This window comes from Rhyacophila brunnea, unplaced genomic scaffold, assembly GCF_057557595.1.
Source record: "Rhyacophila brunnea isolate RB1 unplaced genomic scaffold, BYU_Rbru_1.0 scaffold_24, whole genome shotgun sequence".
NCBI lineage: Eukaryota > Metazoa > Arthropoda > Insecta > Trichoptera > Rhyacophilidae > Rhyacophila > Rhyacophila brunnea.
This window is the reverse complement of record NW_028232904.1, coordinates 28,613,398-28,638,055: the sequence shown is the minus strand read 5'-3', so window position 1 is coordinate 28,638,055 and position 24,658 is coordinate 28,613,398. Positions and strand designations below refer to the sequence as shown.

The 24,658-nt window shown below is 36.3% G+C and overlaps 2 protein-coding genes across 9 annotated transcripts in view; one reads left to right on the top strand and one right to left on the bottom strand.

Moving 5' to 3' along the window:
* The window catches only part of LOC147069285 (uncharacterized), a 115,658-nt gene that overhangs the window by 53,070 nt on the left and 37,930 nt on the right, over positions 1-24,658 (bottom strand). The window lies entirely within an intron of this gene.
* On the top strand, positions 2,509-22,868 carry LOC147069286 (uncharacterized). Of its 3 annotated transcripts, XM_085951088.1 has the most exons (3): positions 2,509-2,719; positions 5,146-5,901; positions 8,224-10,174. In XM_085951088.1, exons 1-2 carry the CDS (start codon positions 2,566-2,568, stop codon positions 5,829-5,831), a joined length of 840 nt encoding a protein of 279 aa, XP_085807214.1. In that variant the 5' UTR covers positions 2,509-2,565; the 3' UTR covers positions 5,832-5,901; positions 8,224-10,174. The 3 variants fall into 3 exon arrangements, with proteins under 3 accessions (XP_085807214.1, XP_085807215.1, XP_085807216.1); XM_085951089.1 differs by lacking the exons at positions 5,146-5,901; positions 8,224-10,174 and adding an exon at positions 21,007-22,868; XM_085951090.1 differs by lacking the exon at positions 5,146-5,901 and having other exon boundaries at positions 2,523-2,719.

Below are 24,658 nucleotides of genomic sequence, written 5' to 3'. Positions count from 1 at the left end.
GTCAGTATTCGACGTATGACGTAGTCTTGACACGTGTTTAAGTTTATCCCGGATTCTTCCTAGCTTGATATCGGTCATCTGCTCCTTACCCGTTAGGTATTTCAGTTCCCATTATTTCTGAGTTCCCTGGAGCATAGATTGTTTCCTTTAATATTCTCACGAGGTAAGTTTAAAAAAAAGACGGCGCAGACGATACAAACGGACACTAACGATTCTAATAATAATGTTGATAGTTAGGCTTCGTACATTCGATAACCACTTGTGGATGCGACAGCTCTCAACAACTCGTGAGTGAGCACTCTTTATATCTTCAGGTCAGGTATTTATCGATAGACTTAAAGTGCGGAGTGTCTGGGTATAGAAAAATGTAATGTAGTAGGTGGGTTAAATGTGGAAGACAGTGGTACTTGCTAGATTTTGTTAACCTCGCCCCCTCTCGCCACCTTAAAAATCAATACCTAATAAAATATTAATATGAATATTTTTTCAAAATGGACCCTTCGAAACAGTTTTTTGTGTACGCGCCTATTTTACGGCATTATCAGTGATGAAACATAACTAACTCCATTTGTTTTTTCCACTGGAACCAAAGCCAGAACCGAATTTTTTAAACAATGGGGTGGGGGAGGTTGAGTTATAGTCAAAGATCTGTCACACGAGTTCACATTCGGGATCTATGTTATATGAGCTTCTTCGATCAGCCAATTGAAAGTGTCCCCATCATTTTCAGACGTAAAAGGTTTCTCTCCAGTGTAGTCAAATCAATTCGCTATATTTTTTTGAATAAATTACTCTTCCATTTTTCAAAATTCGAACGCAAATAAAATATGGATTCAGGATTTCGAAATAGACTAACTAAATTATAGTGTTTTCAAAGGAAAATAAATCTAACTGACAGTTTACAAATGCGATTATCAGATGAAGAAAATAGTCACCGAATTGTAATCGACAATCGTGCATCAATGCATTGAATGAATAGTGTCTCGAATTATTATTTTTCCGAACACTTTGAATACCACTGTTGAGTCCCAGTGGCGCAGCTAGGAAAAATTTTGAGGGGTGAATTGCATGCTATTTTAATCAAGTTTTAAAAAATACTTTCAGGTATACTTACTATCTAGTAATACAATACTAGTTAAAGGAAATAGCAATGCAATATTATTAATATACTCGGTACTTGTCCTTTTCCACAATTACCTATTGTATAATAAATAATGAAGACCGGTTTCGTCTTACGGAATTTTCAAACAAAAAATAATATAGCATACTAATAGAATACGGTGCATGCTGGGCATAACGCGAAAGAACAAAAGAGGAATGATTGGATAAGGAGACAGACAAGGGTTTGCGATCTAATAGAGTTCGAAGAAAAGCCTCAAATGGAAATGGGCTGGACACATAGCTCGAAGAAGGGTCAATCGTTGGACAAATTTAGTATCCAAGAGGTACAAAACGTCTGCAAGGTAGACCTGTAGGCCGCTGGATCGATGGAATGATAAAGATCTGCGGAAGTACGTGGCAACGAAACTCACAGGACCGAGAGAAGTGGAATCAGCTTGGAGAGGCCTTCATCCAGCAGTGGATAGATTCAGGCTGATGATTATAAGGAAATGGATCCCCCAAGCCCATTTTCTGTGAGCGCGCCCAGTGACGTCCCTAGATAAAATGTCGCCCCTAGGCAGCGCCAAAATGCCGCACCATTTTTTTATACAGTATTTTTATCATCCTTTCATGAGTCCAATATCTAAGAAATGTTTTGTATGGATACATTACAAAAAAAATATCAGACTAATTATTCGCAAATCTGCACGTGTCGTCTCTGGTCACCAAGGACGTCGAAGGGCAACGGAAGTAAACTAGATATCGCGATACCGACAGTGAGCTGATTTTTTTAATGGAAAGATATTTTCGTTATTACTAAGTTTTGGTTAACACCCACGATGGCCGCGCGGCTTAAGCGTTGGACTATAGCGTCGTGGGTCCCAGGTTCGAACCCTGGGTCTGGCAAGTACACATATTGTTTTTTAATTTTGTGTATGAGTCAGAGTATGGACCTAATAGGTTGAGCAAGTGGCTGACATCCATTTCTCGTAAAAAGAAAATCTGTCAATACAAACCTTCACTCTGTGGAGACCCATATGATCTTATTCGGATCGGACATGGTAAAAAAAAAAAGTTTTGGTAGCTATTTCTATAGGTACACATATTCCAATGATTTTCGTTGATTTGCCGCCCTTCTAGTAACTGCCGCCCCCAAGCGACGGTCAGTCTGCCTACGCGCCTGGTTGATTTCAGCAATGTTTCTAAAGTTCGTAAGTTATTTCTCAATATAAAATGTCGTTACAATGCAGTACCGTCACTGTTATATTATGCCTGATTTATTTTATTACAAGGGTCGTTTGCAAGCAATAACTTTGTTGCCAGTTGCCATTAACGATTTTGTTGGCCGTCCACGCGGGGCACGCGCAGTCACTCGTATCGGCCACTCGAAGCGCTAGCGCTCCCGTCAGTTTTAAGTTGCTAGTTGCCCGAGGCACACGCCCGCCCTAACCTAAAACGTTCGCCATGAAAGAAGACTCCAGCAATTTTGAGGTCAAAGCGTTCATCGAAGAAATAGAGAAGCGTCCGCAGATATACAACTATAATTTAAGACAATACGGCAACCGATCGATCGTCGACGGGCTTTGGAGGGAAGTCGCCAGTATATTCGACGAATCGGGTATGTACATGTACAACTTTTTATCGCTTGTGACGTCATGTGTAAGATATAAATAGTTGCGACAATTATGTTGACCTATAATCTACGATACACAATATTATAGTCTATGGTACGGTACAGTAGATAATTTATTATGTATATTATAGGTAATTAACATACTTTTCAATGATATTTATGTATATTAAATTTATAGTAATGTATGTATTTAAAATCGTTGACAATTTTATGATCTGACAGCGAGTGAAAGAGAAGCAACAAATCCGATACGAATATTGTTTAAATTTTCAAACCAAATGTCAAAACGTCAGATTGGTGTTGCCATCGTAGTATTTTATTTTATTATGAAATGTAGCCACTATTTAAACTAATTTATTAATTTAATGAATATTATTTTAATAATTAATTGAAATTTAAAAAAAAATGTAGGTACAAGTCGGTTTACGGGAAGTCAGGCAGGAACTGCGCTAATTTTCATAGCCGATTTTGTCAAAATTCATGAATAATTGAAGAATGAAAACCTAACCTAACCTAACAAAAATAATCCATTACCAGTATCCAGTAGGTATATTGGCTATTTTCAAAATTTAAAAGACTGATGAATGAAGGTCGATAATTCATGTATGAATAAATCTATCAATATTAGTATAAGCAGTGGCAAAATGAGAGTGTATTTTAACCCTGTTGACACCAATTACACAACATAACAGAGTTGCGAACAAGCATTTTCTGCCATGAGTTTTAGAAAGAAAAAACATTCTCAACTGACTTACCTACTTATGTTTCAATTCGAATTTATAACTCAGATTTTGAAGTACATAATGGAAAACAGTCACATACCTGAAATTCAGTAGGGAAAAATATCCTGACTGAGATTTGATCTCACACTATTCTGATTCTTAAAAAGTGGGAAAAAAATATATTTAATACCCGATTGGTTTATTGTGTTCTCATAAATACCTAATACCTATATTTGTTGATGTTTGGCGGTTTAAGAGGACGTGCACAGTGTTCCCTCCTCTAAGCCGTGCGCCAATTCAAATGCACACAAGCTTTTAAGGGAGCGCACATGAGAAATTGATTATCACACATATATTTATGTAAGTAAATGAAATTTGTGAATTAATCAAAAACTAACTCGGTATTTACATTGTTACCGCATGAGATGTTTTTACAAAATGCACATCCAGAATTTTTGTGCGCACGTGCAACATGAAGTTAGAGAGAACATTGGGCGTGTACTTATTTACCAAAGATAAGGACAAAATTCAAATTGATGGGATCATAATAAATCATTGAAAATTTTATTATTCAAAGTCACATAATTATAATATACAGTCGAACTTGGTTATTACGAGGAAGATGGGACCGACTGGATTTGCTCGTTATAAGCGGTACTCATTATATCGGAGAATAGGTATTTTTGAATGAGCGGTCACATAACACAAAAACAAAAAAAATCGAAAATAAAAAATCTGAAAACCATCGTAAAAATCCCCGAAACAGCATGGCCTTCATAAACTACAAAAGAAGTTGTTTATTGTAATGAACGCTAGTAGGTACCTACGGACTTCACAAACCTTGGATTTTTCAACCATATGCGTGGATACTTATTCATTATTGTCGGCGAAAACAACAATTAGGTAGGTACTTAGACACTTCGACTGCGAAATCTTTAACGTGATACCTGTCGGTGGCGCTCATGCTGTATCTTGTCTATGGTTTTCGATTTCGAAGTATTGTAAGTACTGAAAAAACTAGAAGAGGGGATGTAGTTCTCGAAACCGCCGAGTATCACTGTAAAGATTTCGCATTGTAACTAGAGTCATAAACGTAATCCGTCTCCGGCGGAATCCTGTCCGATCGGATTTTATTGCTTAGGGTCGAAATGTTTTTAAACGATCGACACATCAACAGTATTATAGCTCGGTATATCCGATGAGTTGCTCGTTATAACAGTGAATAAATGTATGGAGAAAATCATAACTAAAATGTCAACGAATGTTTCCTCATTACATCTGAGACCTCGCTATGTCCAAGATCGTAATAACCGAGTTCGACTGTATGTTTATTATAATAAATTATGTGACTTCGAATAATAAAGCGTACATGAGAAATAATCGATTGTCACAGTTATATTTATGTTTAAAAAAGTATATAAAATTCGTGAGTGAAATTAAAAACTAACTTGCTATTTTTCCTTGTTGCCGCATGAGAAGTTTTTACAAAATGCACCTAAACTTTTAATCCGCGTGTGCAACATAAAGTTAGAGGGAACATTGGGCGTGTACTTACTTACCAAAGGTAAGGACAAAACTGAAATTGATGAGATCATTATAAATCATTAAACATTTTATTATTCAGTCACATAATTTTATATAACCACGAGGTTGCCGCAGTAATCTAATATTATTTCTTCTACTTTGCAGTTGATGGCCTCAAACTGAAATGGAAAAAGATACGATCCTGCTACTCGAGGTCCCTGCATCAGCAAGACAATCTGTATCTGAACCAACAAGTTGGTATATATTACAACAAACGACCTTACTATCTGTCGAGCCAGTTGGAATTTTTGAGAGAATTCACCAAAAAACGTGATCTGCAAGCAATGGGGGATCTAGAAAATAGTAACAATGATAATTCTGAATTCTTCGATACATCTAATATGGTGCCGTCTCCGATGTCGCACAATGAAAACATAACACAAACGGACAGCATCGCAGTCACGCCACTGCCCGATGACGGTAACGATGAAGAAATCGTTGATAATCGGAGTAATGCATCTTCTCCTACTCCGCTAGAATCTGTGAAGATTCCCACGTCATCAGAGTCTAGGAAAAAAGGCAAAAAGCGGCGTATTGTCAAAGTGGAACCAACGTCTGAAGATGATGATGACGATGTCGTTATATATAAACCGAAGCGTTCTGCGTTAAGTTACGATAATAATAACGTTGAAGAATTTAACGTTCACGGCGGAACGAAACGGAAACACCCGATGGAATATTTCTTCTCTAGTTTAATGCCGCGTATATTGAGCATGACGGATCAGCAGCAGTCGGAGTTTCAAATGGGCGTGCTGAGTTTGGTGCACTCTTTGAAGTACAATCAGAACTAATGGCCGGATTAGAATGTCTTTGGTGCCAACACATCATCATCCAGTGACCAAGGGTGCCTGTTGGACGAAGGTAAGTGATGGATAACTTTAAAAAAGAACACACTTGGACAATTATAGACATATTACCTTATATATTGTCACCTTACTAGATCTCGTAAGTCTGATATTATGGAAAAATTAAGTTTGTTCGACAAGATTTAAACAAAAAAATATTTTAAACCATATCAAAACCTCGGTTCTCCAGACTAGTATGCTGTCCATCTATCGACAAATTAAACTCATAGGTCTCATGGTTTAAAGCATGGAATTAAAACCTCGTATTTCACAATCAGTCTTAATTCATCGATCAGGAAGATGTTTAAAATATGGTTTGTATAGCGTATTTTCCTTCCCCTCAATATTCTTCTCAAACAGACTTACGAGGTTTTAATAGTAAGGTGACGATATATTTGTCTTGAAATATCTGTAACGCATGAGAGAAAATAGAGATAGAGAGAAGACGTATTAAACATACACATATAAACGCAAATTATAGTTGATAAATTAAAACACTTTAAAATGTAAAATATAAATAATTGCAAGCTTCATCTTTTTCCACTAGAGGCCTCTGGTAGGTGGATAAATTTTAATATAGAATTTCGATATAATTTCGATATAGCTCAAATTACATTGGCAGATTGCGTCTGGCCCAATCGTCTGCCACGACTGTCAAAATCTATTCTCTATGGTTTTCAAGGATCGGGAGCGATCGTGATTAAAGTGGGATAAATTCTATTTTCCGTCGTCCCGATCCAAGCGACGATTGCCGAGAACGTACGAAGATATCCGAACACCACCCACTAGGTTTGACAGCTCAGTTTTCACGTAAATTTGCGCGGGAATACTGTTCAGTGTTGCCACCAATCTAACTAAGAAATAGTTTTCGATCAACCTATATTTTTAATAATAGCAATACTATGTTTATTTTAAACCAATCAAAAAAATGGATCAACGCAATTGAATCGTTATGTGTAATTGCAAATAGTGAAAAACGGTGGCCACGACGGTCGGCGTAGATCGTTGAATCGGGTTGGGTCTGCGCGCCTGTCAATGTAATTAAGCCTTTAAAAACAACCTGTTAATGTTATACGTATTTAAATCCTTGTAAACAATGTTCTGCGCATGATAATCACTTCATCCCTCTCGCACTCGAATTCAAGTCATAATACCGTCCTGTACGTAGACTGAACGTAGCACTAATGTTTGCAACGTTGGTCGCTAATTCACACAGCTGCACAGCAGTTTAATTTGTTTACTTGAAATTAACGGATGCATTTATTACTCCATCAATAGTCTCCAGTTTACATTGGTTAGAAGTAGATGAAGGTGACCTTTGGTATCACATCATAGCTGAAAGTGAAATAGCAGATGAATTTATGATGAGGAAGAAGAAATAACACGGTCAAAAACAAAGTTATCAGTGATCAGATCGCATCTTGACAATCTAATAACATTAATTCTCTATTCGTCATCATACGTACAAATTTCCAGACACGATCTATTCGACCTCAAAATATTGGCCGATTTTGTATCATAATCAAATTTAATTTTTACTGTATTGTTATTTAAATAAAAATAAACGGAAAACAGAATATGTTTGTTGTTATTTTTACCCTATTTGATACAATATCGAAAGAATGCTACTGGGGGTATCTAGTGACAGAATATGAAGAATGCAGTTTAATACAATTTGCTGATTTTAAAGTATTTTAATTAATCTAAAATGTTAAAAAGAAAATTAAATATTTTTTAAATTCACAAGTAAACTTACGTTAAAATAAATGTGTGTTCGTTAAACTGTCTTCTCTTATTGTTACATATTATTTAGTGATGAAGCGTGGAGATTTGGCATAAATAGTGTATACTGAACTTAATCAGTCAAACTTATTTGTTCTCATTCAACCAAGAATACAAATTGCATATGATGTTGATTAATTTTTAAAATTCATATTTTAAACATTGCCGAAATCAAACCGTACTAGATGGCATGGTTCGAACCTTGCTGGGTGTCGTATTTTTTGCAAAAAGATTTTTTCTGGTGGTTATATATTTCCCACGATTGCCACGCAGCTTAAGCGTCGGCCTATAGGTTACCGTGACAGCACATGAAGTGATGCTAATGTGTTTGCTCCATTGTTATTTTATTTCCAATGCGAGACGTAACTCTAAACCATTACAAATTTTGATACATTTCTCTGATCCTAAGGGGCCAAATAAAATTGATTGTTGGTCACTTCAGATCATTCTTTGAGCAGTCATACAATCCTTTTTGGACCACCCCGTGTACGTTTTCCTGAATTGTCCATTTTGTTACGGTCATCACAAGTTATTTATTTTTTTTTTTATTTTTCAGTCGACGGCCTCAAATTAAAATGGGAGAAGATCCGGACCTGCTACTCCAGGTCTTTGAACAAACGAGAGGCGCTTTATCTGGCCAAAGACCCGTCTCTTTACCTAATGAAGCCTTACTACCTGTCAGAGAACTTGGAGTTTTTGAAGGAATTTACCAGAAAACGTGCGATACCACAGGTGTTCGCAAACTACGACGATGACAACAATGATAATTCAGAATTCGTCGATACGTCGAATATGGTAACGTCTCCAATATCTTCTGATAAAAACGTAACGCAGATGGATAACATAGCTCTCGCGCCAAATACCGGTGACGATGAAAAAAATGGTGATAATCAGAATACCATTCCTGCTCCTTTATTAACAGTAATGATTCCTACGACATCAGTACCTAGGAAAAAAGCCAAAAAACGACAACATTCTCCATCCGAAGACGAAGACTCACCAGATCATCCTGAAACAAAGCGTACTGCTTTAAGATGTGACACTAACAACGAAGAAGACTTGAACGTATATTATGATCCGAAACAGAAACATCCGATGGAATATTTCATCTCTAGTCTACTTCCGCGCGTTACTACTATGACAGAGCAGCAGCAATCCGAGTTTCAAATGGGCGTGATGAGTTTAGTGCACTCTTTAAAGTATAATCAGAACTGACAGCCGAATCAAGATGCCTTCATCAATTGATCGATTGCTGATGATGGAAGCTTTTTGTAGCCAATTGCGTAGGGTCGGGATTCGGTGCCGCCAACTGAATGACTTTGATGACTGACATCTGGGCGCACGAACGAAATTGAATGTGCGACAGCATACACATACGTTATGTATTGAACCAACAAGTATACAAGCAATTCAAATATAAAGTACAGTCGAACACGGTTATTACGAGGAAGATGGGACCGACTGAATTTACTCGTTATATCGTTAAATAACATTTTTCGCGCCGCATTCTATTGAAGCATAGAACATAAAAAATCTGAACACAATCATAAAAATCCCTGAAACAAGCGTGGCATTCATAAACTACAAAAGAAGTTGTTTATTGTAATGAAATGCTGAGCCGCCGGCGCTGGTAGGTACCTACTGGCTTCATAAAGCTTGGGTTTTTTACATGCAATTTCAACGTACTTTTTCAATGTTGTCGGTGATAACACTAATTAGGTACTTAGACACTTAACTAGTGTCATAATCACAAACGTAATCCGATCCCGGCGGCATCGGTCTAGTTACTTGTAGGATTTTATTGCTTAGGTTTGAAAATGTTGTTTTTAAACGATCGATACATTAACAGTTTTGCTCGGTATACCCGACAAGTAGCTCGTTATAAAAGTAAATAAATGTATGGAGAAAATCATAAACTAAAATGTCAACGAATGTTTCCTCATTACATCCGAGATCTCGCTATTTCCGTGATCGTAATAACGTACATATAAACGCAGTGGAGAAGGGTGGAAGCAGGCTGTTAAGATCCAACATAAATAGTGCACGCTAAACTTTGTCAGTCATACTTATTTGTTGTCATTGAACTAATAATACAAATTCCCCACCTAAACCAAACCATAATAGAGACTGGATGAATCTTTGAAATGCCAATAATGCAAATAATAATGCCAACACTCAGATCTCCTAGTTCTTGCAAAAACGTTATCATAGACACAAAACATGAGACATTGTGTGTGTATGTAGGTATGTGGTTTTGTTTCTGCGATGAAATACTATGTTTTACGTTGAAAGTTGCGAAATTACATCCGCCTTGCTTAGGATGAGAAAAATTGTTTGGGGGGATCCATTTTGAAAAATAATTATCCAAAATATTTTTCATTGACTTTTAAAACGTCGGAATAGGGCAGGGTTAGGACAGCCTACATCCACCCTTCGCCACTGCCTAATATGTATGTTTCTGAGGCTTTTGCAAGTTATGTATTTTTATAAATATATATTAGTTATAATTATTATGTATTAAGTCCTGTATATATTTATTTAGTAGTTATTAATAAATTAAAAAAATATATATGTAAATAAAATAAAACAGTGTTTTATTTTTTAGACACAATACAGGAGGACCTCGACTTTCGCACATAATTGGTTCCTGAAAAGGTGTGCGAATGTTGAATGTTTGAAAGTAGAGGGAAGTAAAAAAAAAATTAAATAGTGTGTATTTTGAAATATTATAAGATGTTTAAGAGACATGTTTAAGTGGGGTTTGCGGGTGTTACCCTTAAAAAGTTCTTCTTTATTTTAAATAAAATATTTTAAATGGTAAATCATTAAATTTACAATATTGCTTAACTGCTGGCACGAAATGTGAAGTGAACCAATCTTTTAATATTAACGCAGTAAACCCAGGCTTTCTTATTTGATTACTGGAAGCAATTCTTTATCCTTCCCTTTCAATGCCCTGGGATTTTCTGGTTGATAAATTAACATTGGCATCAATTTTAAATCACCAGCCAAGTTTCCACCAAGAAGCAATGTCAATCGGTTTTTAGAAGGTTTATGCCCAAGGGCAACTGATTCTTCCTTAGATAAGAATGTACGACAAGGCATTTTTTCCAAAATAAACCTGTGTCATCTACATTAAATATTTGGCTAGAGGAATATTCTCCGTCTTCAATAATTTTGGATAATGAGGAAATAAACTCTTTTGCAGCATCTTTATCCGCATTAGCCGATTCTCCAGTGAATTTAATATAAACCAACCGTTACTTGCTTGAAAAATCGTGTTAGAATCTTCTTTTAATCTAGCCTTCCAATCTTTGTGCAAACTAAGAGCCTTCGCTTGAATAATTGAAATATTCAGAGGGACATTTTTTTGATGTTGGTCATCGATCCATTATGACAAATATTTTTCCATTTCATCCATAACTATGCCGTGTCTTTTGGAAACAACCTTTAAACATATATTTCCACAATTTTTAACATATTCCTTAATTTTATTTTTACTTTTCAAAATTGAACATATCGTAGTAGACCTGTTTGTATCATACGAACGTCCGATTGAAGCAAAAGATTCACCGCAATCAGAACGTCATGTGAAGTTTATAAATCCTTGATTTCTCTTTGTTCGTATCAACACTGCAGTTTTTCCGTTTCTCACTTAGGGTGAAAAATTTCAAATGAATAAAATTAGCAAAACGCACAACATGACACGCCCGCACGCGCTCCTGCGTAAGAATAAACCTATCCTAGCTAGCTCACAAGCAAAGTGACGGGTGCGAGCAGGATGCAAGTGACGCAAGAAATGCACTTGCTTGTGAGCGGGCGAGAAGGGGATATCTTAAGGCCATGCATTAGTTGAGGCACGGTCTAAAAAGATCGTTGCTAGGCGATGTGCGGATTGCGGGTCGCGGGTGAAAATGACGCCTGTCAAACGAAATATTATTTCTCATATAAATCCAACATACGTCCATTTTATGTTCTGTTTATTATTCTATTAGTATCAATAATAATATATTCATTGACATGTTTGCTTTTTAAAGTAAATGGGTAAAGTTTTTAGTCATCTTTACACGATTTTAGAATTAATTGGCCCGTCGCCATCACGCAGCAAAGTGACGTGCGTCCGACTCCACGTTTTCTCAATGAATGCGAAGCAAGTACAAATTTTCGTCGCGCGTACAGTTGAACATTATTTGGCGTTTCACTGATGCGTCACCTTAACCCCACGGCCAGCGCGACGCTTTAAAAAACGATTTTTTTTTTAAATGTGCGAAATAGCGAATTGTGCGAAAGTCGAACGTTCGTAAGTCGAGGTCCGCCTGTATTATGATTCTTACAGCAGTATGGTATGGGCTTAAGGGGGAGACGCATGCCAGCAGAGAACCTAGCGGAAATATACGAAGCTTGCAATTTGAGATTTTTTTTTGATAATTTACAATTTCAACTGTATTATTTAATAAATATGTATCCGAAAACATTAAAAAGATTTTTTATTTTTTTTTAAACTTAAAGATAAACTTACAATTGTAAAAAAATGTAATAAAATGTGAATTCGTTGCAGGGTCAAATCTTATTATTGCATTATATTTTATGGTCATAATTATCATTAAAATTTAGTTTATTAAGTTTTAGATTTTATGTGGTGTAGATTTTTGACTAATTCATCGTTTTAATATTTTTTATATATATTTTAAAAAACATCGATTTTTATAAAAATATAAATGTGTATAACTTGAAATCCTTTTTATTTATATCAACTCGAGCTTCAATATTGTGACCATGCCTAAAATAAAATTTGATATAAATAAAAAGGATTTCAAGTTATACACATTTATATTTTTTTTTAAATCGATGTTTTTTAAAATATATATAAAAAATATTAAAACGATGAATTAGTCAAAAATCTACACCACATAAAATCTAAAACTTAATAAACTAAATTTTAATAATAAATATGGCCATAAAATATTATGTAATAATAAGATTTGACCCTGCAACGAATTCACATTTTATTACATTTTTTTACAATTGCCAGTTTATCTTTAAATTTAAAAAAAAATAAAAAATCTTTTTAGTGTTTTCAGATACATATTTATTAATTACTACAATAAGATGGGGACGTAAACAAAATTCACATTTTATAATATTTTTCTTAAATTGTAGGTTTATCTTTGACTTAAAATAAAAAAAATCTTTTTAATGTTTTCAGATACATATTTATAAATTAATACACTCAAAATTGTAAATTATCAAAAAAAATCTCAAATTGCAAGCTTCGTATTTTTCCGTTAAGCGTCAGCCTATAACGTTGTGGGTCCCAAGTTCGAATCCTGGGTCTGGCAAGAACACATATTGTTTTTCAGTTTGTGTTTGAGTCAGAGTATGGGCCTAATAGGTTGAGCGACTAGCTAACATCCATTTCTCGTAAAAACAAAAATCTGTTTATACAAAACTTCACTTTGTGAAGGCCCACAATAATGAGTTTGCTTTTAATGAGTTTTTTTTTTACCGGGAGGTCGCTACTACGCTCTATTGCGCAGATGGCCCACACGCCGGCGTGTAGCGTGTAAAGTTGACCGGCTTTCAACTTTTCTCGGTAGATTGTTTACAATCTGCTTGTTAGCTTGTTCGATGATGACACTGGGCGACTTTACAGGCAGATTGTAAATTCGCCAACAAGCAGCTCGTAAAGTAGCTCAATGTCATTGACGCTTTTAGGCTATACCTTAGTTGAGGCATGGTCTAAAAAGATCGTTGCTAGGCGATGCGCGGATTGCGGATCGCGGGTGCAAATGACGCATGCCGAACGAAATATAATTTGTCATATAAATCCAACATGCGTCCATTTAATGCTCTGTTTATTGTTCTATTAGTAACAATAATAATATATTCATTGACATGTTTTCTTTTTAAAGTAAAAGGGTAACGTTTTTAGTCATCTTTAGACGATTTAAGAATTATTACGGCCGTCGCCATCACGAAGCAAATGACGTGTTTCCAGCTCTATATTCTCTCTCCGAATGGGAGCGAGTGCAAAATTTCGTCGCGCCTATGGTTGAAAATTATTTGCCGTTTCACTGAAGTATCGCCTTAATTGTCGCTGGCTTGTGGCTTCTCAGCGAATGGAAAGTTTTGTTTGTCATCATCACAATCGATGTAGCTCAATCGCCTGCTTTTAAATTCGCCAACAAACAGCTTGTAAAGTAGCTCAATGTCATTGACGCTTTATAGATTTTGTCAGTGACGTAATAAGATAAAATGCCGCCCCTTGGCAGCGCCAAAATGCCGCCTCATTTTTTTACACATTATTTTTATCATCTTTTCATGAGTTCAATATCTAAGAAATGTGTTGTATGGATACAATACTAACAAAATATCAGACTAATTATTCACAAATCTGCACGTGTCGTTTTTGGTCACCAAGGACGTCGAAGGGCAACGGAAGTAAACTAGATATCGCGATCCCGACAAAATCAGTGAGCTGAATTTTTTAATGGATGGATATTTTCGTTATTACCAAGTTTAGGTAGCTATTTCTATATATTCCAAATGATGTTCCTCGATTTGCCGCCCTTCGAGTAACTGCCGCCCCCAAGTGACGGTCAATCTGCCTACCCCCAAGGGACGTCACTGCATTTTGTGTTAGGAATTTTGAATGTTATGGACATGTGACAAAAATCTGCAATAATCAACATTATTATAATGTTAGTAGGAATCAGTTTTGAATACATAGTTACCTTGTGACATAGGTATTTATAACAATTGGTTTTTTTAAAACATCCAATACTTACTTTATATTTTATTATTTTAATTGTATCAATGAATTAATTTTTCTGTCACTTTCATTTGTATTTATTTTCTGGAATCTGGAAGACTAAAATTTTCTAGTATAGTCGAACTTGGTTATTGCGAGGAAGATGGGACTGACTAAATTTGCTCATTATAAGCGTTACTCGTTATATCAGAGAATAGGTATTTTTAAATGAGCGGTCACAACACAAAAAGTCAAAAATAAATAATCTGAAAACCATTGTAAAAATCCCCGAAACAAGCATGGCATTCATAAACTACAAAAGAAGTTGTTTATTGTAATGAATAGGGCCCGGATTTATATGCTAGTGCATGTTTTGTTAGGGTGCATGCACAGCTATGAGAGTTGCACAGAAATCTGTTTTGAAAGACACATAATCCAAAAATAAAATTTTATTGTGCATATAATTGCATATTAAATTTGAGACGTTAGAGCATATTAGAGATATTAGTGCATATTATTTCATAAATAAATGCATATTTCAGAGCTTTTGAATTTATAATTTTAGTTGTTTTTAATTATTTTATCGAAATATAACTTAGGAAGTGAGATGTCCGGGGTTCCAGTGGCTAGCTCAGGTGTCCATTGAACCCCGGATTCACAAAAAAGATATTTTTAAATTGAGGAGAAATTAAATGAAACCACGTCTGTCTCGTGCGTAACTTGGTATTATCTTATATTTTAAATTTTTCTTTACAGGTTTATATAATTTGTTTTTACAGGTTTCGCAGGTCCCGTACATGTTGAAAAAGGGCTGCTTACTAACTTTTATTCTTTTCTTTTTAAATTTCCCGTACCCACGCCGACTAGTAAAAAGGACTCGTGATTGGCCAAATCTGATCTTTGATTCGGCGAATCACGAGCCTGACCCTGGCGCCGGCGCGCGAGGATTTCACCGTTGCGCAATGCGCGGCAAAATTTATTATATTTGAATACTTATATTTAGTCTTAAAATTATCTCTTTCATCCATCATCATTTAAACTTTTTAAATTAAATTAAATTTATCTTAATTACACCTCCGCCCAATATGTGATTTTCACACACCGGACGAAGGCCTTTACTTATGAATAAAAAATACTTACGTGGTTGAGCAAGGAATCAGATTAGATGTTTTATGAAGCCGTTTCTAGAGGTCAGGGTTATGTTTCGACTTATAGCTACTAAATGATTATTTTACACCGGGAGAAGCCCGCCTGTAACAGGGGTGTATCAGAAGGTAGATAGTTTAGATGCGCTTGCATTTTCAATGCCATCTCTGAGCTGTGGATTTATCAGAAAAAGTGAAGTCAACTCGGGCACTTTCATTTAAAGTTTGCTCAATCACCTCTGTGGATGTTGAGAGGTCGTTTTCCGCATATAAACAAAATACTGACAGATACCTATGCGGAAAAATTTAATGCCAAAGCATAATATTTAAGTTAAGTGTTTAAGTAAGTTTTTTTTAATGTCATGTTTGGTTTACATTGCATTTATTATTCAACTATTTGTACTTGTGAAAAAACTATTTTGAAAATCGTAATTGATTAACTTTATATTCATGCTTTATGTTTTTTTGTTCTGCTATCGTATTATGTTGAAAAATTATTAACTAGTTATTCGAGTGCATATTTTATTGATTTTAAGTGCATACGTGCATGCATATAATCATGTTTTCTGTTGCATATAAATTCGCTCCCTAGTAATGTACGCTGATAGGTACATACTGACTTCACAAACCTTGGATATTTTACTTATTTCAACCATATGCGTGGATACTTTTTCAATATTGTCAGCGAAAACACCAATTACGTAGGTACTTAGACACTTAACTAATGTCATAAACGTAATGCGATCCCGGCGGCATCCTGTTCGGTTGGATTTTATTGCTTAGGGTCGAAATGTTTTTTTAAACGATCGACACATTAACAGTTTTAAGAAAATTTTTGACGATATTTTAGCTCGGTATATCATAAACTAAAATGTCAACGAATGTTTCCTCATTACATCCGAGATCTCGCTATATCCGTGATTGTAATAACCGAGTTCGACTGTGATTTTATTTTTCACACATTTCGTCCATATACATTATACATAATACGAGGGTGGGTCAATAAGTCCTTAGAAAAGCCGACAGGTGGCGCGACTAGTACTGTAAGCGGTTTGTTTTCATGCAGCGGCACTACCGATTCAGTATGCTGCGAAGTTTCAATCAGATTGGTCGGGTTGTTGTTTTTTATTTTCGTACATTTAAAAAAAAAATTTGCTTGTTTACAAAAATGGAGAAAATTGAGTTTAGAGCTGTTATTAAACATTTTAATATAAAAGGGTTAACAGCAAAGGAAATAAAAAATGAGTTGGATTTAGTTCACGGCATATCTGCTCCTTCACTTGCAACTATTTATAACTGGTTAAATGAATTTAAACGTGGTCGTACATCAACAAAGGATGAACCACGCTCAGGACGTCCTGTAGAGGTGACTACACCAGAAATGATCAATAAAATCCACGATATGGTGTTAAGTGACCGAAGATTAAAGTTGAGTGAGATAATTGAGGTTACAGGGATCTCAAAAGGTAGCGTCATTTCTATTTTACATGACAAATTGGGCATGAAAAAAATTTCTGCAAGATGGGTGCCGCGTTTGCTCACAGTCGACAATAAACGCAATAGGGTGGTGGCCTCTAAAGCCCTGTTGTCGCTCATGCAACGCAATCCGGATGAATTTTTTCGTCGCTTTGTGACTGTAGATGAAACATGGATACACCACTATACTCCCGAGACGAAAGAACAGTCAAAGCAGTGGATTGCGAAAGGCGAACCATCTCCAAAGAAGGCGAAAACCGTAAAATCAGCTGGTAAGGTTATGGCTACTGTATTTTGGGATGCATGTGGAATTATTTTCGTTGACTATTTGGAAAAAGGAAAAACAATAACAGGGGATTATTATGCATCTTTATTGGACTAGCTAAAAAACAAAATTGAAGAAAAACGGCCTCATTTAAACAGGAAAAAAATCCTCTTTCATCAGGACAATGCCCGTGTTCACACATGTTTACGATCAATGGCTAAAATTGAAGTATTGAAGTTCGAATTGGTCGACCACCCACCGTATTCGCCAGATTTAGCCCCCAGTGACTTTTTCCTTTTCCCAAACTTAAAAAAATGGCTAAGTGGACAACGTTTTTATTCAAATGAAGAAGTCATCGATCGGACAAATGCTTATTTTGAGGACCTTCCGAAAACTTATTTTTCTGACGGTTTAAAAAAAATTGAGAAACGTCTAACCAAGTGTATTGAGCTCCAAGGAGATTATGTTGAGAAATAAAAAAAAATACAAAAATAAAAACTGTTTTAATGCTTTTTTCTAAGGAATTATTGACCCACCCTCGTAATACGCAGCGCTCGAAACGGTAAATTATACGAACCGGAGCGCTCGATAATTTTATGAAAATATCAACTATATTATACTATACTACATTAATTGTGAATCTGATTTATAAAAATAGGTGTGTTATTTTTTTTATTATATGAAATATCTAGCTCAGACGGTCGAATTAATATTTCCACGAGATGGAGCGATAATTTTGTGGATTTTATGAACCGGAACGGCGCTCCGGTGCGCTTCGGTCCATTTCGAGCCCTGATAATACGTCAATGATATCACAACTCGTCTACCGTAGGTTTGAAAATCAACGCTTTGTGAAATAGCACCTGTCCTGATTCAGATTTCCTCCTGATTACCGACAGGCACAACATCTAGATTGTCGACAGCTTCAAATACTAGGAGGTACACAACACAGGAGATGGCATTTTGCAGAGAAAGCTCGCTATCCGAATGATAGCGAGAGTCAGAGCGTGCCCGTTAATCAGTCATGCACCACCTTCTACTACGGTCTACATAAATGTGTTATGACGTCATTACTAAAAAGCTAAGTTTAAATAGTCAAAGACAAAGACTGCCTGTGAATAGTCACCAGCTTTTATGCGAATGCAACATAAAGTTTCATGACATCATAAGCAAGTTTTCATGAGAGACGTCATGAATCCTAAAGATTAAAAAAACATACTTGTTAAAATTCTATTGCACAATACGTTCAAGTTTCCAACTGAATCAAATACCTAATGACTCGAATGAACCAACCGGTTAACCGGTCATTGACAGTCAAATAACATACGGCAATTTCCATTTTTGCGCACGTTTTGAATAAACATTTTTATAGTGGCATCTATTTATTTTTACAAAAAACATCTTACAATTCTTGCTTGGCACCGTCGCTTACACATTACTCATTTTCGGTCTTCAATTTTATCGATGTCTTATCTGGAGACGAAAATTTCGAAAATAACGAGAGAAAAATTCGATAACGTGACAAACAATGCCTTACATTTGATATTTTGAATTATTATTCATGATTCATGGTAATTTTTATTAGTTTGAACAGTTTATATGTGTGCGTATGTCAAAATTACTGCAATATTGCATGCATAGTATGACCAAACCAAACCCCTAGCACGAGAACGTTTCAAATTCCAGATCCGAAATCTTAACCTCAATGTTAAAATGTCCCTGATAAAAGTTAACCAGCCCTGCCTTACAACAAAAAATAAATTCTTTGCGAAACAAACAGGCTTCCTCAGCGCCCATTCAAACCAAGCTAGCTGCTAGCTCCCAAGGTTGCCCCAGACGCCCAAGGACCCCAAGTGTGTACCGTTAGATAGCCGAGCCCGACGAAAACCTTGCAATTTTTCAAACCTACCCCTTGCTCTTCTCCTCAGCAAACTAGATCCCCCAGATGTAAAAATGCCCTTTGAAAATCAGTTAGTGTAAACCTACCACGGAGAGCGGATAATACGAAAAAGTCGTGCCCCGTCGCGCGCGGGTGAGGTTATGAGCAAAGTTGCGTGATCACCCGCGTCCCAATGATTGTGTCCCTAGTGTTACGGTGTTATTGATAAATAATGTGTAAACGCAACCACGTGGTAATAATATAAAGTGAAGTGCAAACCAATTAATTATTATGTGCCCCTAAATGACCGACCTCCATAACCCACGCCAATTTAATGCCTCTTAGTACCAATCGTGTGCCTTATAACAACTACAATTTACCTTAGTCACGCTGAATCAATGTTTACCCCCATGTGTATCTGCAATTTTTTGAATAAATAAACCCAGCTCTGCGTCATGCTGAATCAATGTTTACCCCATGTGTATCTGCAATGTTTTGAATAAATAAACCCAGCTCTGCGCGGAGCGTTATCAAATTAAATAACTGTGTTCATATTATACCTTCTGCCTAATATAATGTGATCAATTCCCGATGCCTCTCTCTCATCACCAAAGTACCAGGGACGAAGCCGTCCTTCACACGTGAGTTCTTCGTCTTCTGAGTATTAATAGATAATATTATTTTGAACAGAACCCAACCAGCGGATCATAGATAACAGTGGCGAAGGGTGGAGGTAGGCTGTTAAGATCCGCCATAAACAGTGCACATTAAACTTTTTCAGACATACATATTTGTTTTCATTGAAATAAGACTACAATTTACAGATAGTGTTGGTTAGTTTTTAAAATTCAATTAAACCATTAGAAACCAAGCCATAATAGATAATAGTCAAAAAATACATGTCTATTTCTAAAATATCTAAAAGTATGCAATTAAATCATACATAACTTTGAATATTTTGTAAATAGAATAATATATTTTATTTATTATAGTTTGGTTTAGTCAGGGCTTAATGAATTAAAAAAAATAACTAACAATATGTGTAATATGTATATTTAATCCAACGAAAACGAATAACTATGAATAAAAAAGTGTGCACAATTTTGTCGTATTGTCCAAATTTGACCAAATCTATAATGGTTTCGTTTAGGCATGGTTTAATTGATTTTTAAAAACTAACTAACACCATCTGTAAATTGTAGTCTTAGTTCAATAAAAACAAATACATATGACTAAAAAAGATTAGTGTGCACTATTTATAGCGAATCTTAACAGCCTACCTCCACCCTTCGCCACTGATAGATAATAATCTAATAGAAAATCCATAGAGCAAACCACTAAAACGTAGAGCATGCAGTATTGATGTGAGTCGAAAATGTGTTAACATGCAGAAAATAAAAACAATGATCACTGACTCGTGCTGTTGACGATTTAACGTGATATACATGTGGTGACATCATTGTCATTCATTTTTGATTTAAAATGTGCTACGGAATGGGAGCATCAGTCTAATAACATTTCAAATAGGTTCCAAGAAAAACGACATTGCATATTTTTTTCCCAGCCTGAGCTTACAGTGACAGGACGTGACGTGATGCTAATGTGTTTGCCCCATTGTTATTTTATTTCCAATACCAACTCTAAACCACTAACAATTTCGATACGTTTCTCTGATTCTAATGGGCCTAATTGATTGTTGGTCACTTCAGATTATCTTTGAGAAGTCATACAATCTTTTTTGGGCCACCCTGTGCACGTTTTCCTCCATTGTCCATTTTGTTAAGGTCATCACAAGTTATTTAAATTAATTTTTTATTTTTCAGTTGATGGCCTCAAATTAAAATGGAAGAAGATCCGAACCTGCTACTCAAGGTCTTTGAACAAACGAGAGAAGCTTTATCTGGCCCAAGACCCGGCTCTTTACCTGGTAAAGCCTTACTACCTGTCGGAAAACTTGGAGTTTTTGAAGGAATTTACCAGAAAAGCTGCGATACCACATGTCTTCGCAGACTTCGATGATGGCGACAATGATAATTCAGAATTCGTCGATACATCGAATATGGTAACGTCTCCAATATCTTCTGATAAAAACGTAATGCAGATTGATAACAGCGCTCTCACGCTAAATACCGGTGACGAAGAAAAAAATGTTGATACTCAGAATACCGTTCCTGCTCCTGTTATGATTCCTGCGACATCAGTACCTAGGAAAAAAGCCAAAAAACGACGTCCTCTCATGCTAGAATCTTCATCCGAAGATGAAGATTCACCAGATCATAGTCAACCGAAGCGGACTGCTTTAAGATGTGACACTAACACCGAACAAGAATTTAACGTATATTGTGATCCAAAACGGAAACATCCGATGGAATATTTCATCTCTAGTCTGCTTCCACGCGTTACTAACATGACAGAGCAGCAGCAATCCGAGTTTCAAATGGGCGTGATGAGTTTAGTGCACTCTTTGAAGTATAATCAGAACTGACAGCCGAATCAAGATACCTTCATCAATTGATTGATTGTTGATGACGAAGCTTTTTGTAGTCAATCGCGTAGGGTCAGTATTTGGTGCCACCAACTGAATGACTTGGATGACGGACATCTGACGGGCAATTTTTAAACAAAGCAGTACAAAAACAAGAAGCAAAACGCGACGGTAGATTCAAAAGAAGTATAGTGCTTCGAACGGTGTCCAATATTGCCACGAAAATATTAAAAATATAACTAGTTGGGGGTGACATTAGATCTTCCAACCTGGAAATTAATATATCTGCCAATGGTTTCGATAACCGGAATCGTTTGTCATTTTGAATGGATCCGTCCGGTTACCAAATCTTGACAGCAAAATTTCAGCGTGAACCACTTCCATTTTGGGAATGTGTAAAATAACCTAAAATGTGGTAATGACATTGTTATATTAATTTAATCAGTACTTGCCCGTTATCGCTGCATTCTTAAAACGATTGATTGTTAAAGTACGCGTCCAATATTTACCTTATAATAGTGATATTACAATGTTCAGTACGAGAATGTGAACTGAACTCCTGATGTATTTTACAAACCTAATATTAATAAAATATGTATGTTTCAGTGTTACAAAATGACAATAAATATTTAAATGAGAATTTAAACACAAAATAACACCTCCAACGGTAATATGTAAAAGACAAAAAAATAATAAATAAAGAGCCTTTCGACGTTACGTTCCGACATTTAATCTGTTTACCATCTGTCAAATTTAAACCGATGACCGCAGTAAGCGCCTCTAGTGTCGAAGCATGTGTAGCTCAAAAGCATCCGCCACTTTTAGACGCGGTTGTCAAAATCTAATTAGGCCGCATCGATGTCTTCGATACTACTTCATTCAAAAATTGCCCTTCTAGGTGCCATATACATGAATGAAATTGAATGTGCGAAAGCATACACTTACGTTATGTATTAAAACAACAAGTATACAAGCAATTCAAATATAAAGTATATATAAACGCAGTGGAGAAGGGTGGTGGCAAGCTGTTAAGTTCTGACATAAATAATGCACACAAAATTTTGTCACTCAAATAAATGCATTTTTTTCATTCAACTAAGGCTTCAATTTGTATATCGTCGTTGAATCTAGAAAAATGTGTAACTCCGTTTTAATTGAAAATTGACTTTGGATGCCATCGTTGTTAATATTTACCCATCTTGCAAATGATGTAATTCCAAATAAATCATAATATTGTTAAATCATGGGTGATTTAAGGTGACGCATCAGTGAAACGCCAAATAATTTTCAACTGTACGCGCGACGAAATTTTGTACTCGCTTCGCATTCCTTGAGAGAACGTCGAGTCAGACATATATCGTGTAAAGATGACTAAAAACGTTACCCATTTACTTTAAAAAGAAAACATGTCAATGAATATATTATTATTGTTACTAATAGAATAATAAACAGAACATAAAATGGACATATGTTGGATTTATATGAGAAATAATATTTCGTTTGACAGGCGTCTTTTGCACCCGCGACCTGCAATCCGCACATCGCCTAGCAACGATCTTTTTAGACCGTGCCTCAACTAATGCATGGCCTTAACTACATATCCATATATTTGTATAGGAAACCGTAATGTTTTTTGTCTCTCCTATAAAGTAGCATCGAGTTGAATGTTGCTCCAGCCATTCCCATTCGGATAGCGAGCTCTTTCTGCAAAATGCCATCTCCCGTGATGTGTACCCCCAGGTACTTGAAGCTGTCAACGCTCTCGATGTTTTGTCCATCGCTAATCAGAGGGAAATCTGGATCAGGACAGGTGCTATTGCACAAGACGTTGGTTTTCTTCGCGTTGATTTTGGTGTCTGGGACTCACGATTGTACTCGATCAAAACCAAATGCCGCCTATTCGACGCTTGCATTCTGACGGTGCTGCTTTACGGTAGCGAATCATGGCACCTTACGAAGGCTCAGAGCAACCGTATACTGAGCTTCGAAAACAGATGTTTGCGACGAATACTGGGTGTGCGGTGGTATGACTTTAGGAGCAACGAGGAGATAAGAGAACGCACCAAGCAGCCTCTCATCACGCTGAAAGTGAAGAGGCGGCGTTGGACCTGGCTTGGCCACGTGCTGCGGATGCCAGAAGAGAACTTTAACCTGGCTTGCCTGTTCTTCAAGCCAACCGGATTCCGGCGACCTGGAAGGCCGCTAAATACAATCTACAGAGTGTATACGGCGAAGCTACGGGATGCTGGTTTGACCTGGAACGAAGCAAGAAGACTGGCGAGCGACAGGGATTCTTGGAGGCGTCGCGTGGTGTCCATATGCTCCAGTTTAGGGGCGGATATGGCCAAAGAAGAAGAAGAATAAAGTAGCATTTTTGGAGTTACACAATTTTCTAGTTTCCACGAGGATATAGTGTTTGTTAGTTTTCAAAATTCAATTAAACCATTCCCAATCCAAGCTATAGTAGATAATAGTGAAAAAATATTTGTTTATCTATAAAATTTATTAATTATGGTTTGGTATAGGCAAATGAATTTAAAAAAAAATAACCAAAACCACCTGTAATATAATATATTCATAATTCGATTCGATTGACCCACGGTGGCCGCGCGGCTTAAGCCTTGGACTATAACGCCGTGGGTCCCAGGTTCGAATCCTGGGTCTGGCAAGTACACATATTGTTTTTCAATTTGTGTGTGTCAGGGTATTGACCTAATAGGATAAGCAAGTGGCTAATATCCACTTCTCGTAAAAACAAAAATCTGTTTATACAAACCTCCACGTCTTGGAGACCCATATTATGATCTTATTAGGATCGAAAAAAAGTATGATCATGTGTAACATCAGTAGCGAAGGGTGGAGGTAGGCTGTTAAGGTCTGCCATAAATATTGCTCATTAAACTTTGTTAGTCATACGTATTTGTTTTTATTGAACTAAGACTACAATTTACAGATGGTATTGGTTAGTTCTTGAAATCAATTACACCCTG

Bases quoted from the DNA above. Each gene is read 5' to 3' on its own strand.
- LOC147069286 (XM_085951088.1), top strand. From the start codon at position 2,566: ATGAAAGAAGACTCCAGCAATTTTGAGGTCAAAGCGTTCATCGAAGAA. The intron at 2,720-5,145 runs GTATGTACATGT...TCTACTTTGCAG, and splicing joins CAGTATATTCGACGAATCGG to TTGATGGCCTCAAACTGAAA.